At 37.2% G+C, this 20,813-nt stretch overlaps 1 protein-coding gene across 1 annotated transcript in view; it reads right to left on the minus strand.

Moving 5' to 3' along the window:
• The window catches only part of DNMBP (dynamin binding protein), a 98,116-nt gene that overhangs the window by 65,650 nt on the left and 11,653 nt on the right, over positions 1-20,813 (minus strand). The window contains exons 2-3 of the mRNA XM_077125724.1: positions 3,134-3,288; positions 1,074-1,196 (exon numbers count right to left, since the gene is read on the minus strand). Of these exons, the coding sequence (XP_076981839.1) occupies positions 1,074-1,196; positions 3,134-3,278 (268 nt within the window). The 5' untranslated portion in view covers positions 3,279-3,288. The remainder of the gene's footprint in view (positions 1-1,073; positions 1,197-3,133; positions 3,289-20,813) is intronic.

Consider the following 20,813-nt stretch of genomic DNA (forward strand, 5'->3'; position numbering starts at 1 on the left):
AGATTAGGAACACTCATCCATTGTTAATAGGTATATAAATGATGCAGTTGACAGTTTGGCGGTTCCTCAGAAAATTAAAAGTTTAGCATTACCATATGACCAAGCAATTGCACTTCTAGATATCATTAGCCAGCCTGTTGGAGATGATGTGGAAAAATAGGAAAAACTCATTTATTGTTGGTGGGAATGTAAAATGGTGCAGCCGCTATGGAAAACAGTTTGGTGGTTCCTTAGAAGGTTAAGCATAGAATTATTATTTGATTTCTTAATCCCACTTCTAGGTACATACCCAAAAGAATAGAAAGCAGGGACTCAAATATTTTCACACTGATGCTCACGGGGGCATTATTCACAAATATTTTGTTTGTCCAAAAATAGAAGCAGCCCAAATGTCCATCATGTGATGAATGGAAAAGCAAAACGTGGTATATACATACAACAGAATATTATTCATCTACAAAAAGGAATGAAATTCTGATACATGTGACCACATTAATGAAACCTGAAGACATCATGTTGAGTGGAAAAAGCCAGACACAAAAGGACAAATACAGGCCAGTGTGGGGTGGGGGTATGGCATAGGCAGTTAATGTTCAAATTGTACAGAGTTTCTATTTGAGTTGATGGAAAAGTTTTGGTTATGGATGGTAGTGACAATAGCACAAAATTGCAAATGTAATTAACAGCACTGAATTATATATTTGAATGTGGCTGAAGGGGGAAATTTTAGGTTGTATGTATATATACATTTATGTATATAGAATAAAAGTTTTTATAACATAGGGTTGTACAACACAAACAGGGAATTCTAATGTAAACCATGGGTATTGTTAATAGTTCAATTATTAAAATATACTTTCATGAATTGTAACAGATGTGCCACACTAACGCAAGGTGTTAATAATAGGGTGATATATGAGAACTCTGTATTTTAGAAATACTTTTTCTAAAACCTTAATTTCTCTAATAATAAAAAAGAGGTTGGCCACCTATAAAATTCTAAAAAGATTTAGGTGTCAAAATTGGTAGACTGCCCAATCTAATTTTTAAGCAGTCTTTCTGTTCCAGCTTACCTCGATGGAGGGAAAGACTGTTCAATTCCTGGGATGCAAATTCACAGATGCAGACAAACAGCCTTTCTCCATCTTTTAAACTGGGAATGGTCACAATTTCCACAAAACTGCTGGGGAACTGTCCTGAAAATAAAAACAAACAATTCTAAGATTGAAATTTCTTTTTCTGTCTATATAAAGGGATAAACAACTTTTTTCTAAGTTTATCTGCAGACCCTGAATTGAGAACTCACTTATAACTTGAGATTGCATTGTAAGAAAAAGTTCAGTGCACAAAATTATACGCATGCAAACCAGGGATATTGCAAATAAATTCAATAAGCTTTTATTGGGGAGTATTTATTATATTCTAGCTGCACTGTGGATGGGAAAAAGAATAAGACTGTCTTCGTCCTCAAGGATCTCATAACCCAGCTCAGACATAAATAATTCAATTCTGAAGTCAAGCATCATAACATGGTTACACAAATTGCTCCAGGAGTTCAGAGAAGTCAGGAAGAACAGGGAAAAATTTATAAAAAATGTGGCATCTGAGGAGGGTCTCTGAAGAGGGGTAGGATTTTGGTAGTGGTACAAATACAGAGCCTGCCATTTACTCCACCTTCTAAATATCTCTTGTATCTGTCCACTTACCTCCAGCCCCACTGTCCTGGTCCAGGGCTTCATCACCTCTCACCCGGATTACTGCCAGAACCTCCCCACTGGTCTCTTGCCTTCAGTTCTGCCCCTTCCTATCATTCATCAATCTGCATCCACGAGCTTTCTAAAATACAAACCTGATCATTCTTAAAATACCTTTATGATTTACAGTTTCTTTAACTCTTTACCGTAGCATGCTATACCCTTCGTGATCTAGCTTTTTTCCTTTCTCCAGTCCCATCTTTTCCTCCTCATCCACTCATATATCCCATATCATACCCAACTTTTCTCAGTCTCTACAATTTTCCACGTTTTCTCTCACTCCAGGGCGTTTGAACAAGCAATTCTCTCTGCCTAGAACACTCTCCCCACATCCTCTTTGCCTTGATAACTCATTCATCCTTTTTGTCTCAGTGGAGATACCATTTTTACTGAAAACAATCCATAATCACAAATATAGATATCTATATATCTTATGCTTCCTTTGATGTAGCACATGACATTTTGGGCTGTTCTTGCATTTTAAATGACTTCCTCCCTTCTACAAGATGATCTCCACAGGACATAGGAACTGTTTCTAATTTTATTATTATATTCTCTAGTGCCTTGATGTCATCTGGCCTAGTGGGCAGTCAACAAATGTTTGTTGTTGAACAAATAAAGAAATGGCAGAGTGTGCTTTAAGGATTGTGCAACATAATCTAACCCAGACTTACATAAATATATGTAAGTTAAGAACTGGATTAACATAGGTACATGTACTGTGTGGGGAAAACTTCCACCCCTCCCTTTCACGAAAAGATGAAAGAAACTGGTGTTAACATATATTTTAAAGAATAGAAGAAATATAAACAGATACCTGAGAAGTGAGAAGTAGTATCTATGATAGAGGACAGTTTTAATAAATTTGAGCCAACCATTGATTTAGGAGGGAATAAAAAAGACGAATCACATAACCCTGACAAGAATGAAAGGGTGAACAAATGTTAAAAGAAGGCAGCCAGAGAAACCACGGTGAATTACGTCTTGCATTCCATAACATAGGATAAAAACTGATTGCGAAAAGCAATGGAAAATAACGGGGTTTTGAAGAGAGGAACAGTATGCATTTTGAGAAGAGAAATAACAGTGCTATTACAAAGCATAAAAAACTGGGAAGGGAAAGATGTGGATAGAAAACTGGGCTGGAGCAGCTGGTATCTAACCATTTCCTCTCGTCTTGAAGGAACATTAAGGAGAGGTGGAAAGGTACACAGAGATTCTCTCCTCACTGCAGAGACCACAGTATGAATGAACATATTCAGAAAACAAAAGGATTCTGAAGCTTAAAGATATGGGTTTCCCATTTAATCTCTATTTTTAATATGGAAAGAAGGGAGGCCCTGTGGTCCATTTTGCACATGGGAAGTTAAAACTCTTACCTGTAACATCTTCTTTTTTTCCTAGAAGCCAAAATTCATCCACCACTGCCAGCACCTCGATAATATCTCCCACAAAGAGGGGCAGTTCTTCTGATACACTTGGGCAGAAGTCAAAGATGGCTCGAACCACTGAGCCAGGCTCCATGGTTTACAACCTAAAAAGGGTCAAAAGACACAAGAAAGCACAAATATTTGTAACACAGATCTCTTTCTATTCTTATATATGGGCCTATATATGGACCTAATATAGATATACATAAAAATATAAATCTTTGAGATATAAAGATATTTATATAATGAGGTCAAAGTTAAGCAAAAAGAAATATGTACTTTATAGATTTAAAAAATCCAAGTACTTCCTCATTCATGGCTTTAATAATAATTTCCTCATATATTTTTTACTTGATTTTCAAAGTAATTCTGAAATCAGGGTGGAAGAGGGGAGTGACATACCCCTGAGTGATAAAAAAGCTGTAAGCTGGAAAATGCAGGCTTTTCAGAATGCTTGAATAGAATGAGTTAGGAAATAAGCATTCTTAAAGTACGGGGTAACAAGGGATTTTTAAAATATCATATTTCGAAAATGAAGATTTTAAATAAGGCATCTCATTTATTCCCCAAAACCATCTTAATGATTTGGAATTTGAGGCTCAGTGAGGTTTAAAAACTTAGTTTGCCGAAGATCACAGAGGTCATAAGCAGCAAGACAGGATCCAAACTGAGAGCATTCTGGCTCCTACCTATTAAAATTCTATCTGCCAAAAAAAAAAAAAAAAAAATGTGAACAGCCTGAAAAACAACAACAGGACTATGCCTCAATGCACTGAAAAGCAAAAATCCATAACAAGCACAGGAAAGGGCTACCCAAGGGGTACATTCAAATAAGATTTAATATACTATACCAGATCAAGTATGTGTTTTCAGTTCAAAGTCTGTGGCCCACCCTTTGGTAGCATCCTTGCACCGTTAAGGTGTCTGTGCTATGACAAGGAGAGGTGTCCATTACCTTGCACGCGTGTCTGGGGAGCCTCAGCCTGAGCTTAAACAACAGAAAGAGAGAAGAGAGTGCATGTGTCGACAATCAGCCACACTTACGGCCTCATTTCTTCCTCTTTTACAAAGAACGGGAGAATGTCTCTCATATCCAAAGCGTGTCTAGGCCCCAGGTTTATTTTTTCTTCATTCACTCCAAGTACTCACTTGGTTTTGGTAGAGATGAGAATTCTAATTTTCATTTTACATATAACTATCATCATATCAAAAAGCACTCTAATTATAAAAAAGAATGGTTGCAGACTTTGTTAAAGTTATAACCTAAGAAAATACTGATATGGATAAACATGATAGGCATTTAATAAATACTTCAGTATATGGATGTGAAGTACCTATAAGATTTTATTGTATCAGGCCATGCAACTAAACATTACATAATTAAGTAAAAGGAGCCTATTTTTATTACTGGTACTTTTTTCTATAGGGAGATGATTTGGATCCATGTTGGAAAAGAGAAGTGGCCAATAACATTTCCCATATCCTCTGCCCTTTCCTAGTATATATTTTTAATATTAAAAATATTCAATTAAAACTACATCGCTAATAAATAAATAAAATAAAACTACATGCTGAGGAGGCAGTATAATGTGAATGCAAAGTACCAGGCTTCTGGAGTCAGACAGACTAAGTACTCCATTATTTACTAGTCATTATTTACCAATTCTACTATTTATTAGACATTTTACCTCAGATACTATGCTGGTTTGAAAGGAATTATGCCCCCTAGAAAAGCCATGTTTTAATCAAAGCCCCATTTCATAAAGGTAGAATGATCCCTATTCAATATTGTATGTTTGAGACTGTAATCAGATCATCTCCCTGGATGATGTGATTTAGTCAGGAGTGGTTATTGGGTGGGTCTTGATTAGTTTATTGGAGTCCTATAAAAGAGGAAACATTTTGGAGAATGAGAGCTTCAGAGAGAGCAGAGAATGCTGCAGCACCACGAAGCAGAGAGTTCACCAGCCAGCAACCTCTGGAGATGAAGAAGGAAAACGCCTCACGGGGAGCTTCATGAAACCGGAAGCCAGGAGAGAAAGCCTAGCAGATGATGCTGTGTTCACCATGTGCCCTCCCACTTGAGAGAGAAACCCTAAACTTCATCGGCCTTCTTGAACCAAGGTATCGCTCCCTGGATGCCTTTGACTGGACATTTCTGTAGATGTGTTAATGGGATATTTTCTCAGCCTTAGAACTATACACTAGCAACTCATTACATTCCTCCTTTTAAAAGCCATTCTGTTTCTGGTATATTGCATTCCGGCAGCTAGCAAACTAGAATAGATATGTTACTTAAGCTCTCTGGGTTTCAGTTTCTTTGTCCAGGAAAATGGACATTATCATCAAGAGGATGATTACAGCAATGAAAATATTCATAATAATACCTATTACCTATTGAGCACTTATTATATGCTATGCATTAAACTAGGTACTTACATCACTGTATACCCCTATTGTATATGATTGATTCCTGTTTTGCAGATGAGGACACAGGCTTATAGATGTGATGTAACTTGTCACACAGTAAGTGTCAGAGATGGGATGGGAACCCAGATCTGTCTGCCTGTCTCTAAAGCCCGAGGATAGGGCTAGTACAGGAGATGCTGGGTACAGAATATTTGCAGTTATTACTAAATGTCATTTCCATAATCAACTACAAGCTCAAAGTGTGTCACTGAGATAGCATCATTAGCGAATGTACTACTTCATGTATATAAATGCAACAGAACTTAACCATTTCAAAGGTCAAAACATGGTTAATTTTGACCATGTTTTAAAAACAGACACATTATATACCTCCCTGCCTTCTTCAACAAAGGACACTGAACATGGTTTATTTACTCTTTGGCTGACAGATGCAAGTTCATTATTAACACCATATATTACTGTGCTGTGTTACATAATAGCAGTACTGTATAACTTTTAGGTCTTTCTCCTTTGATGTTAGCCTTCCCTCTGCTAATCAGTTTATCTCCTCTGTCAACTTTCCAACACTCTTTCTTGACTGTTGTTTATAATCTGTCAGGGGCAGGGTTGGGGGAGGGGGACAGAGGGATACACATATACCACCAAACAATTAAAAGTTCCTAGATAAATGAATAAAACAAGTTCTGAATGAGAGGCTAATAAACTCTTCTGTGGTGTTAAAGTACATGATTTAGTGGCAAATTTTTTCAGTAGTTATTTTTATGCAAGGCCCTTTCTCATTATCTGGCTGTGTTCCAGAGAACTGAAGTTGCCAGATGTCAGATTTCCACATAAGGGGGTGTCATTAAGTATTTTTTTTTTTAAAAAAACAAACATAATAGTTTGCAAACTTCTTGGTCATCTATACATTATTAAAACATCTCTTCAAGGTGAAACAAAGATGGATATTATTTTCCTTATTATACTACATTTTCTCAAATTCCCTCTAACTATCAGACTAAACGTATATTTCATTATTCAAAATATAAAAAAATAGCATAAGGCTCCTATGATCACTTAGAGAAATTCCATGACTTTAAGGAATACAACCCTTGTGATCTGAAAGAGTTAAAGCTTCTTCCTAAAAACCCTTCACTCTATCAGAAAATGACTCAGAAGCAGAGGAGGATCTGGCTGAATAAATACTTTCGCTGACTGACCTCCTACCCTATTGGAATGAGTGTGTAATCACTAAGGAATACACACCCTAGAAGGGCACTGAAGTCAGAGCCCAGTTAAAGTGAACGATTCATGAGTGAGATCAGAAAATAGGTCTTAATGTCCCCTATTTTATGTATAATACCATGGATTTCATCTCAGTCTTCTCCATCTTATGTACTGTATGAAAAGCAACCACGATTATTCACGCCTGGGCCATTTTAAAGGCCTGGCCATATATTTTGAAACAATCATTAATGGCTTATACAAGCTTTTCCACCAACTCCAGATGGAAGTAAAAAGAACTGCGGAGGAATCAGAGCACAGATGGGCTTCAAGTACACAGATGAAATAACTGCCTAGATGACATAACTTCAGGGACATCAGAAAAGCATGCTGTTAAAATAACAACACTACCTCCCTTCTTTGCTGGTGAGTGTGCATTTCTACTTTGGAGAATCATCCTGTATTTGAAATACAAATATCCTTGGAAAGATAATTTGTTAAACACTTATAGAATGTTAACTCTATGAAAGCAGAGATTTTTGCCTATTTTCATTGGTCTACAGCAGTACCCATATAAAATGTTCTCAATTTCTGGGCGGCCAAATGATTTACTGTACTTTAGGGAAATATATGAAACTAATCATATCAAAATTCCCAGTTCCACTTATATAAATAACTTAATCAACCATCTCTTCAAACTTGCTCCTGTATAATACTGGTAATATCAGTGTTCTGGATCAAATATTAAAATCTTGGACTTCTCCTTCACCCCTACAGCTAATACTGTACAAATAACAATAGCTATCATTTTAGCATCTACCATGTGCCAAACACTGAGCAAATAGCATGCATCCTCACTACATTGCCAGGTAGACAGCACAAGCTGGTTCTTATGTTTGCATGTTATTTCTTTTATCCATTTTCCCCTGGCTACTCACATATTTAAATACCACCCTGCACCTCCCTCCCTCCACTTCAAGGTACTGCTTAATTCCTTCTTCCTCCAAATGAAGCCTGTTTCTGCTGCTCAAGCCGCCTTCATCTTTCATGTATCTGAACTCCTGCAGTCCTGCTCTTAGATCATTTCGTAGATGGTGAGCCATTAGACTGGACACGTAAAAGGTGAAGCCATGAGAGTGAATGTATTAATGAAAACATATTCAATAATAAAGCAAAATTTAAGAATGTATATGAAATGTGAGAGCATGTGAAAGAAGGTCTGGGAGACATCGGTAATCTTTAGTAAGAACATATCTACAAGTCTGAACATACTCCACTAAACATCTGCTGAGATCACAAGCTGTAACTTTTACCCCAATAGACATTGATCAACAGCTTAATAAGTAATTTCCAGTCCTGCCTTCTGAGTAAAGGTCTGAAGCTCAAACAGATTGAGGACAGTGAACCATAAGCATGTGCTGGATATTGCCCATTAGTTTTTCTACGTCTGTCCTCACCCTTCTCTACCCTGCTTTGTGTCCCAGAGGCTGCCCCATGAGAGCTGCATCAAGGCGCTCCCTTGCCTTCTAGTTCCACCAGTGGGTGGCACCAGCAGGAGATCCAGGGTAGAAGAACAGTGAGATTGGGCATTTATTCCCCTGACTGTGTCTGCTGGGCTATGAGTTGGATGCTTTGCTTTTCTGAAAGCCACAGGTCCTGTCAGAAGGCCCACTTCATCTCTCTACTTCTCCTGTCTCAGGCCACCACTCCATCCCCTGTCACGTCAGGCCTAGATTGAGTTAGCCCCAGTGTTCTGTTCAATCCCTTGTTATTTTTCCCAAACCTTCCCATCCTGTTGTAAATAGAACCTCCTCAAATTACCCAATTTGAGTATGCCTTCTGTTTCCTGCTGGGACCTTGACTGATACATGCTCAAAAGGATTTTTAGAATTTATGAGAACTTGACTGATACATGCTCAAAAGGATTTTTAGAATTTATGAGAACTTGACTGATACATGCTCAAAAGGAGTTTTAGAATTTATGAGAACTTGCATGGAAAGAATGGGGACAGAGAGGCTATATAAAATTAGTTTCCTAAATCTGCCATCTAAATCCAGGCAACAAATAAGAGCTAGAGATGCAAATTCTGAAGGCTTTGAAAAAAAAGTTAGAAAAATATTGATGCCTAGCCTCCCTCACCTCTAAAAAGCCTAAATTCTCTATTTTTTTAATGAATTTTGTGGTCAGGCCCTAGACTCTAAATTCTTGTTTCAAAGTTCTAACCAATCAATTTTAATACTAGGAAAACAGGACACATGTGTGAGAGTTCTGAAAATTTATTCTTTCAGAAAGCACTAATGATGAAGATTTGTCAATAAAAATATTTAAAAAAAAAAGCACTAATGACACCTTCCACATTGTTCCCAATATTACCCAACCATAGTATAATTTTGGGCTCCCATTAGAAAATATCTTAAGGGGATATTTGAAAAATAAAAGACTGCTGTTTCTCCTTTCCTGTTTGCTCCTACAAAATGGGATTGTAGGAGGAGTGCAAGTACATCTCTGCCTACCTGAGACGAGTTGGGGAAGACGTTCCTCTTTGTAGGGGGTCCCCAATACAGGCTCCTTTGAAAGAATATACTCCTGTGAGCATCTAGAGATTTCCTTATGACTTGGGGCTGAACTCTCCAGAAACATTTCCTTTGGTAATTTAAACAATTTCAGGTCCCAGCAGTGAGAAGAAATATTTAACCTGAAAAGCAACTGCATATTTCTCTTGCTCCCGACAATAAGAGAAAGTCTCTTCCCTTTGCATGAAAGGATGAGAGATGTCAGAAAATGAAGTCCAAATCTATTTCAGGAAGGAAATGAGAGAAGCTAGGAAAACAACATTTCCTCCTCTGGTTTATGTCAATGGAGTTAATTTTGGACAGAAGGCCAGTTTTTGCTGCTCACAGACCTAGCAACAGCTGAACAGGAAAAGTAGAATCCATGGAGCTGATCGTGGTGTTTCCGGTAAGGGTGAGAACCACAGGCTGGGCCAATCTGTCCAGATGCCTGTAACCTTCCCTACCCTTCACCAACAGCATCTCCTCCCTACCCACCATGTTCTCCTGATGACAGAAGCGCTGACTCACAACGTCGACTCTGGTTAAACAGGTTAGAGAATGTTGGACTATAAGAAAAAAATGGAAATCCTGCTCTGGTAGATGAGAAGGTCAGAGAAACTAAGGGAAGAAAAGTAAAGGAATCTGCTACTAGAAACTGTCTTGGAACTTTTACTAAACATTTTGCTCACTTCAAACTTGTTCCAAGTTGGAAGTCAAATATGTCATTACGTGGGAGAGTTGTCATAGGTACCGCCAAGAGCCCTTCTGCTTTTTGCAAGATTTGAATGCCCAGATACTTCCGTAAATAAATGTGGTGTGCATGTATGTATTTTTTTAATAAAAGACAGAACTGATATTAAGAAAGCTTCAAGATTGGCTCTTCTGGTATAACAGTTTTAACTAACCTAAGGATGCCACACACACCCTAACTCCATTAAACTGTTTTTCTCTTTTCACAGCTATTTTTAAAAATTGCTTATACGTCTCTTCATCAATTTTGTCTTTTTGACAAAATTGCACTGGCAGAGGAGGGGCTTGTGTTTAATATTTCAGGACCTACACAGTTTGAGGAAATTTAAAGAAATATATTCAAATGGGTCAAGCTAAGAGTTCCATAAGAACGCTCAGAGATTTACATTTCTTAAATCATGCATGAATCTCAATTATGGGTGGAAATTCAAGAATCACTGACTCATAATTAAAACAAATTGGACATGTCTGAGCTAAGTTACTTAACTGCACATTAAAATGAACTTCTCACTATGTTTTATATATATTAAATGCCCAGATAATACATACGATAGCACTTACAGAAGTGCAGACCAAAGGTGAAACTGTAAAGTGAAATTTTAGGGTGTGCCTATAGATAACAAGGAGCACAATAAACATGTGAAAACAGGCAGTTTTTTAGACAGTTTCTAGGAGACTTTAAGAAAGTTTATTAACTCAGTTTCTAAGCAATGAGGATAAATGCTACAGAGATCTGCAAAGTCAGCATTTTGCTTCTTTTCCTTATATGTTTCAAGTACACGCTAATTTTTCTACTGAAGAAGACAGATTTTTACAAAAGGCTTGAAGAATCTCCCTACCCTTCAATTTATTTACAACTGTAAAATATTCTTGACATTTTGGAAGAAAAAATCAGGAAAGGAATTCAGAAAACTAAAGATTCCGAGGACAGAACACAGAGGAAAGAAACTGTCCCATTGGACTTTAAAATATCTGAGACCATTCTAAGGGTGGATGATTTTAGATGATTTTAAGGAGCACCAATATCCAAGCACCACAGTTCCAAGAAACAGTAGGGACTAGTAGCTTCACCTAAACAACAAACCTATCATTGCCTTCCATACAAACTGGAGCCACAGTACTTACTCGAAGGGAAAATGTATACATGCCATCGTCTGGTAGTTTCTACTCAAGATGAACCAGAATGGATGCCAGGGCACAGCAAACCCAGTGAATGGCTGTATCTTTAGATGGTGTTGAAAAGAAGGACTTAATAGTCTAAAATCAGGATGTCTCAACCTTTTTTTCCCAAGACATAAAGGACACACACTGCACATCTTTCTCATCCATTCAGGAAAGCATCTGGGAAAGCCAGTGAGTAAAACTAATGTCATTTTAGGAAATACTTGATCACATATTAATTTATTAAAGTTGTGATATAAAATTTTCAGTACTTTAGCGATTATTAGTAATAACTGAACACAACATACCAGTCACGAACAATATCAGAATGATATGCTTCACAACAACCACGAAGAAAGTACTTGCTAGGAAATGTGCAAAAGTGATTATAATTATTTAAAACAGAATTTAAGGAAGAAGGGGAGAGGAGGGACTCCCAGATATAAAACTGCAAAATAGGACATTACGCAGGATAAATTTTGAAGAAAACAAGCTGTTAGTTTGGAACAATACTGTGAGGTTATGCTATCTATATAACATATCAAGGTACAAAAGGAGCCTGAAATTTACAAGTAAAATAATCTCTTGCGGATCATTCTCTGGGTATGCTGGAACTCATCCTTGAACTTCAACAATGGAAAGGCACACCTCATACAATACACCTCTAACTTGACAGAGTTATGATATGTAAATATCTAACTCGACAATAGTGTGATATGTAAAGAAAACAAGACATCTATATGGAAACCCATGAATCTGGGAGTGAAAACATCGCAAATACTAGCTGGAATAAGACAAAGGGAGAAAGAAACAGGTGAAGAGTTAGGTTCTGACTGCTCTGGTGGAAGAACAGGGATGATGTTTTAGTTATAACAAAATTGACAAACTAGCTACTGTGGTGTGCAGTAGTTGATATAAGACGGAGCACTAATTTCCTAAGAAACAGCAAATATGTACAGTCATAGGCCAATTAATTAATTGTGATTGAGACTTCACAGGGCCTCTGTGAGGCAGCTTAGCATGTCTGATCCTATAATTCCTGCTTGGAGAAGTGGAATGCAAAATGGTTCATGATTTTACTCCAGTTCTGCATACTGCTTGTTTGTGTTTTTTGGTTGTTGTTATTTTTTTTAATCATGATTAGGTATTGAATTTTACCAAGTGCTTTTACTATAACTATTGAGATGCTTGTGTTTTTTCTCTTCATTCTGTTAATGTGATGAATTACACCGATTGATTTTCAAGTATTACAAAAATCTTACATTCCGGAGATAAACCCTACTTGATTATGATGTATTATTCCTTTCACATGTTGCAAATTTTTATCTATTTTACTATTTTGTTGAGTATTTTTTACCTATGTTCCCAAAGGATGTTAGTCTGTAATCTTTAAATGTCCTTGTCAAGTTCTGCTTAAGGGTCATGCTAGCCTCCTAAAATGAACTCTCTGAAAAAGTCAGTGTAAGATTGGTATTATTTCTTCCTTAAAGATTTGATAAAATTCACCAGGGAGATAAACCGGGCCTAGAGGACTTCAAGGAACGGCTTTTAATTAAAAATTCAATTCTTTCACCAGATATAGAACTGCCCAGATTTTCCATTTCTTCTTGTCTGAATTTTGGTAAGTTGTATTTTTCAAGGAATTTGAAAGATTAGGAGACAGTTACTAAAGACATAGATCCTCTTCCAGTTTTCCAAAACAATGTAGACACAAGAATCTCTCTGATAGTGCTAGTTACCGGGAAGAAAGATGAAGGGCTGCTATAGTGCCTGAATTTAAATTTTCCAACAGCCAGGTGGAGGGGAGCTTAGAGGTAAAATATGATTTACATAAAGAAATATTAATGTCATTACTCCACAGTGTAAACTAAAATACATACCAGCAACACTGAACTAAAACAAGTTACACTTAGAATCATTAAGCACCATGATTCACAATTCATAAATACCCCAATCCTCTAACAACGTTCTTGATATACCTGAAAATTCCTACCCCCATGCCCATCCACATGTGTACTCACTCAGAATACTGTAGTAGATGGGATTCTTTTAGTCTCCCTTTTTTTAAATTTATTTATTAATTAAAATATATATACCAAATAAAACATCAACATATATAATCAGTAATTCACACCATCATCACTTAGTTGCATATTCATCATTTCTTAGAACATTTGCATTAATGCAGAATAAGAAATAAAAAGACAATAGAAAAAGAAATAAAACAAACACAGAAAAGAAAAAAAAAAAGATTATACCTACCATACCCCTTACCCCTTGCTTTCATTGATCACTAGCATTTCAAACTAAATTTATTTTAGCATTTGTTCCCCCTATTATTTATTTTTTTCCATATGTTCTACTCAACTGTCGACAAGGTAGATAAAAGGAGCATCAGATACAAGGTTTTCACAATCACACAGTCACATTGTGAAAGCTAAATCATTATTCAATCATCCTCAAGAAACATGGCTACTGGAACACAGCTCTACATTTTCAGGCAGTTCCCTCCAGCCTCTCATTACATCTTGAATAACAAATGATAGTAGATGGGATTCTTATTCAAAATTCTCCACTAACTTGTAATAGAATTAAATTACCTCTGCTGTGCAATTGTGTGGTGCCTCCCACAGAGGGTAGAGTATTCTTTCTTATCACATTTTGGTTGTACTTGGCCATGTGACTTGCTTTGACAAATGGAGCGTCAGCAGAGATGACATGAGCAGAGGCTTTAAACCATATTCCATGGTTTACTTGTCTCCTCGTGCTCATGTAAGAGCATGCCCTGGAAATCAACTGCTCCTTCAGCCTGGGCCCCAGAAGGAATCAAAGGGGAAAAGACTCCAACCCATATGGAAGCCTATAGGGTTCAGCCCTAGATCAGTCAAATTGCAGTCAGAGTTCAGGCCTATGAGAATGAAAGAAAATGCCTGTTGTGATAAGCCATTGAGATTTTGAGGTATGTGTTGCATAGCAAATAAAACAAAGCAAGATAAATAAAAACACAATAATTGGTGTTTTGTCTGAACCTGTTATGCACCACACTCTCACCAGCCTTCCCAAACACCTAACTCAAATCAGCTGGGTAAACTCCTATTTATCTTTTAAGATCCAACTGCGTGACACTACTATGGAATCTATAGGATTAGTTCCTATCTAATCTTCTTGTTTATTTCACTCACCAATGTATCTCAAGCATCTGGAACAGTGGCTGGTACACAGTAGACCTTCCATAAGTATTTGCAGAATGAATGATTTAACACACTAAGCTCCTTTAAGTTATATTTCAACATATATATTCACACTCCCAATCATCAGGTTTTCCACAAATCTGTACAGTGTCTCACAGGCCTCATTTCTAGGCTAGGAATTGGGCTTTGCTTTTTAGACAACTGGAAGCATATGAAGATTTTTGAGAGTCATAGCTAAAGTCAGGATTGGCTGTGAGTGATTACACACCCCAAATAAAAGTGGTTTCAATGAGGAGGAAAATATATATATACATATTTATAAATAAACCATATACGGTTTTTATATAAACGTTACATATTCAGAGGAAAACAAAGATATTCTAAGGAAAATAATCATTTGGACTCTTTTTCTACATGTTGTTTAAAATAAAACAGGTTTACTGAGATAGAATTTACATACAATTGACCCATTTAAAATGTACAATTCAGTAGTTTGCAATACATTCACAGAGCTGTGCAACCATCATTGCTATTAATTTACAAACATTTTCATCATTTCAAAATTAAATCCCTTATACCATTAACTGTCACTCACATTTCCCCCCAGACCCCTCTCCCAGCCCTAGGCAACCATTAATCTACTTTCTGTCTCTATGGATTTACCTATTCTGGACATTTCATATAATGGCAATATGTGGTCTTTTGTGACTGGTCTTTTTTTTGAAACCTGATCTCTCCTCTCTGAAGTCTCACCAAGTTTTGGAGCTTGCAAAATATAGAAAACTTATGGAAATGCTAATTAAAAGGCATGTATCCAACTCCCTTTGCCCAAAGGCCGTGAGAAAATGCTTTTTCTCATTATGCCTCAGGTGTCTAGGAAATTCCTGGACCTTGAGGGCAAGATTGAGGGGCAGGGGCAGGGGTGGGGTGGGAGGGGTGGGGGTTGGGGGGGTTGGGGTGTTGGTTTCAGTCCATGGACTTCTTGAGACTCTGGGTCTATCCCCATTCCCTTCAACTGTCTCCTTCTCTCTGCCTTGAGACAAGCGTGACTGGCTTCTTTTACTTAGCATAACGTTTTCAAGGTCTTCATATAATTTTCAAATATAAACAGCAGTTTAAAATGTATATAAAATTTAAAACCACAGACTACGGAGCCAGACTGCCCAGATTTATATCCTGGCTCTATTTACTCTTTATTAGAGTTACATGATTTGGGGCAAGTTACTTCACTTCTCTATGCCTTAATTTCCTCACCTGTAAATTGAGTTTAATACTAGAATCTGCCTCATAGGGTTGCAGTGAAATTTGCATGGTCAATATATGCAAAGCACTTAGAATAGTACCTTACAATTAATAAGCACTGGATCAGTGTTAAGATGTTATTATTATAATTGTTATTATCTGCATTAAAGAGAGAGAGAGTGTGTGGCTAGATATTCTCAAAACCTTTTTCACAGCTTCATAGCTTCAGTTGTTTTGGTATACAAAAGATTTAAAACTAAATGTCAGGGGTGCACGGGTAACCCAGTGGTAGAATTTTCACCTGCTGTGCAGAAGACTCAGGTTCAATTTCCAGGGACTGTACACACTCCCCCCACCAAAATGTTGTGAACAAAATTCCCTATATGTATCACACATCTGCCTCTCTGTGCGTGTTTATATAGATACAGAAATACATAGGTAGGGAAACACATAAAATAAGAAACAAAAAAAATTGCCTCAGCAGTGGGGAAGGAACAATGACTGCTCACGGATATGGGTTTCTTTATTTTATTTTATTTTTACTGCATTTATTTTTTGCAGTTTTATTGAGATATATTCACATACCATACAAACCATCCAAAGTATTCAATCATCATGGGATTCTTTTTTAGGTGATGAAAATGTTCGGGGATTAGACAGTGGTGATGATTACACAACTCTATAAATATACTAAAAACCACTGAAGTGTAGACTTTAATAGGGTTAATTTTATGATTAAATTATATCATAAATTATAACTCAATTTTAAAAAAATGACTATACTAGTCTGCTCTCTCAGGAATTCTCTACACTTCAAACAAAATAGTAAAGGTATACATGAATATTCTGCCTTGAAAAATGCTAGAAATCTAAATAGCTTTCCTATTCTATGCACACACACCCGCCTCAAAGATTTTCCCTGTACTTCTTGTTCTAGTAAATGTTCTATACTTGTGAGGTTTTTTTTTGTTTGTTTGTTTGTTTTAACATGGGCAGGTACCGGGAATCGAACCTGGGTCTCTGGCATGACAGGCAAGAACTCTGCCACTGAGCCACCGTGGCCCACCCTACTATAACCTGACTATGGCCAAACTAAAACCTCTTTGATTAGGTGGACTTTGGGTGTGAGTAGAATTAAATAAAAGGGCAAATTATAGAAGAAAATTCATATTCACTACTAAATTGTATTAAGTAGTAAGTATATACATAGCAGTTAAGAGTTCAGACTCTAAAATCAGAGAGAACTAGGTTAAGTTTCTGGCTCTGCCATTCATCAAGCTATGTGACTCGGGGCAAGTTACTTAAGCCCATTCTGAACCTCAGTTTCTTCTTCTGTAAACCACGTGTTCTAGTTTACTAGCTGCCAGAATGCAACACACCAGAGATGGATTGGCTTTCAATGAAAGGGGATTTATTTCCTTAAAAATGTATAGCTCTTCAGAGGAAAGGCAGCCAACTTTCAACTGAGGTTCTTTCTTACGCGTGAAGAAGGCAAAAGGTAATCTCTACTGGCCTTCTCTCCAGGCCTCTGGGTTCCAACAACTTTTCCCGGGGTGATTCCTTTCTGCATCTCCAAAGGCCTGAGCTGAGCTGCGAGTGCTGAGATGAGGTATGCTGAACTGCTTTTGCTGTGCTACGTTGAGCTCTCTCATTTAAACCCCAGCCAAATAAATCAAACATCATTCATTCATTGCAGCAGGCACGCCTCCTAGCCAACTGCAGATGTAATGAGCAACAGATGAGGTTCACATACCATTGGTTCATGTCCACAGCAACAGAACTAGGCACCTTTACATGGCCAAGTTGACACCGGAACCTAACTACCACACTGTGGATAATAATAGTAATTTCCTTATAGAGCATTATGAGGATTAAATGTGATAATGCAAGCAAATATTTAATACACTGCCTGGCAAGTTTTAGTAAGTCCTCAGCAATGCTGGCTATGAGGGCAGCAATGGTGACAGGAAAGGAGGTGGAAGAGGACCGTCATCATCATTCAGGCTGATGGCAACATAAATAATAAATAATACAGAGGAGGCAGCAAGTTCTGGGCGGGGCTAACTTCTCAAAACTGCCACTGTCTTCCTGAAAGGAAGGGGGAGTAATGTGACTCTGGGAGTAATGTGACTCTTTGTGGTTAATAGTCACAAGGACATAGTAATAATTGACATCCCATCTACTCTAATCTCTAAATGAGCCGTGTTTTCACAACAGACCCACAAAGATTTGGCAGCAGTGTACAAGCAAGATCCCTGCATACGGGTCCAAGAAAACCTTTGTCAAATGCCTTCCAGGGATAGAAGGGGAATATTAATTAATTTATTTACTGTTCTTAAAAATACCCTGTATTTCTAGGAAAAACACCGGAACTACTGTTAAATCCTTTAAATGCATCAACCTTTTAAAAATTGTTCTTTGGGGCTTGACGTTCACTGATTTGAGATTCTTGTGGCTCTAATTTAGGTTCCCACCATCTTTTCTTTGGGACTGTAATAGCTTCCTAAAAGGTTACTGACCAGTCTCATCTCCCTCTGTGCTATTTTCCACACTGCAGTTAGGATTACCTTTTTTTAAGACAAAATCTCACAATTCTCTCTGCTTGAAGCTTGAGAGCTCACCTTTCCTTGTAGGAATTAACTAAAACTCCCTTGCAGACTGTACAAAGCTCATGATGATCTGGTCCCTACTCAGAAGTTCAGCCTTATTTCCTGACACTCTCCACCCACCATGTACCCCAAGCGCCTAGTCTCACCAGACAACTGACAGGTCTCTGAGAGTCACATGTACCTTTACACTTGTTCCCTCTGCACAGGGGAAAACACTACATGCAAATACAGAATGGGGACACAGCAAAGTAACTGTTCCCATGAAATATAAAGTATAATACAGCTTTACAATATATATATAAATTACAACTACAGACAGCAAAGTAACTGTTCCCATGAAATATAAAGTATAATACAGCTTTACAATATATATATAAATTACAACTACAGACTGCTTTTCAAATAATCACATTTACTCATGTTGCTGCCTATGATTAGGTGTGAATGAAGTGGTTATTTTCACTGCGAACTGATCACTGCAAGGAAAAACAATCAGTAAACTAGAAAATCACCTTCTGATAAATACATATTGTGAATGATAAATCATATTTTAGTTTTTAAGCAGCTGGAGTCACCACAAGAGAACACTGACAAAGCCCGACTTTCCAGAATATAAGAAGAAAGTTTGAACACACTGGTAAAATCCAATCCAAAGATTTTCATGAATGTATGGTTACCAGTGTCTATAATCAAGGCAAATCTCTTACTTAAAGTAATCAATTGGCCTTCATAATAAAAGTATAAATACGGTTGTAATAAATTTATTAAATGTTGTTCTGTCTTCCTACGTTAGATTTTTAGCCTTGGTTTATCAACCGTTTAGCTTTAAAACTAAATGAAAATCTGACATTGAGACACTTCATTCTTATGAGCTTTAAATCATTAAATAAATAAATTGAAACACAGCTTCGGACTCCAACATTTTTATTTTTTTACTTTAAAATTTATTCACTATCCTGCAGAGCTATCACAGTTGACTAGCAGCTCAAGGCAGCAATACTAAAAGAAAAATAAAACAAATTTTGATTGTTTCATGTCTAAAGTGGTCCAGATATTACAATTATAAAATATCTAGACAGTGGCAGCAAAAAGAACAGGTAATGAAAACTATGGATCTGAAAAATGAAATTTTGAAATTTGATAATGAAAAATCATTATCACTCTCAGTCCAGTTAGCTGCTCAAGAATACAGAACTCTAGTAGGTACCCATGGAAGTCTGGTTTTGAATGTAGACTCATTCTCCTCTTACCTGGCCCTCCAGGGACTCTCAGATGTTTCCTGACAAGGATAAGTTCCTGATCTGAACTGTAAGACAATAATATCCCAAGAAGGCTCTGGCACTGAGCCTCAGAAATCCTTAAAGCAACAAGCATTACCTAAAAGGAGAAAACCAAAGCACTAACTCTCTACCCAAGTCTCTCCCCTAACTCTAGAGAACATGAAAACACCTTGCCAAAGAAAACTTATAAAATTCCTTCTGAAGTGTAACCACTGGTATTAGTGGTTGAGAGAGTTCAAAATAGAATGGAGAGGCTACACTGGAGGCTACTCTTATGTAAGCTTCAGCTAGACATCGCTACCTATCACAGTTTGCCAAACCCCAAGCAAAACCATTCCTGCCCACCCTAAAGAACACCTAGGGCTTTTTCTATTCTACAAAGGTTCCACACACTAGGATTACCGTCCTGAAACTTACAACCTTCAGATGGGTTCCTAGGTCAGATATAAGACCTGAAATGCAGAGGGGCCAGCCTCTCCAGAACATCAACTAGTCCCATCCCGTATCCCTTATTACTGACAGCCCCTTCCAAAATGAAAAAGTTAGAATGGGCATAGCCCCAATACCACTGAATATTGGGAGAAAGATCAAAGGAGATGGTGGAGTTATATAGAGAGAAGGCAGTTTAACAAATGAGTATGATTGATGAATCATTATATTGATATTTTAGTCTCTAGTGTCTTGGAGTAGCTAGTAGTAAAAACCTAAAATTGTGGAACTGTAACCCATACGAAACTCTGAAATCTGTTCTACAACTAATTGTTGAGGAGTGCTTTGAAATTTATTGCTTTTTTGTACATATATATTATTTTTCAAGAAGAAAGAAGAAAAAAGTCTATTGTGATGATGAATGCATAGCTATATGATGATACTGTGAGCCGCTGACTGTAGTTTGGATGATTACATGATGTGAATATATAATATATATCAATAAAACTACATTAAAATAAAATAAAAAATTCTTTCTGAAACAAAAATCTTTTAAATAGAGATGTTCTGTTGTTGATAACGTCTTTCCTTGCCACCTATGGTATTGTGGAAAACTCAGAAATGACCTTGGGAGCTGACCAGGAGCGACGTGGGCCAATGAATCCTTTCTATTTATGGAAGCCTGAATAACTTGGAAGCTCCTGCAGTGACTGACAGATTACAGAGTAAGTTAACCACGACAGAAAGACTAGGTCAATGAAGTTACATCAAAAGTTATTTT

Source organism: Tamandua tetradactyla, chromosome 13 (genome assembly GCF_023851605.1).
Source record: "Tamandua tetradactyla isolate mTamTet1 chromosome 13, mTamTet1.pri, whole genome shotgun sequence".
In the NCBI taxonomy this organism is placed as follows: domain Eukaryota; kingdom Metazoa; phylum Chordata; class Mammalia; order Pilosa; family Myrmecophagidae; genus Tamandua; species Tamandua tetradactyla.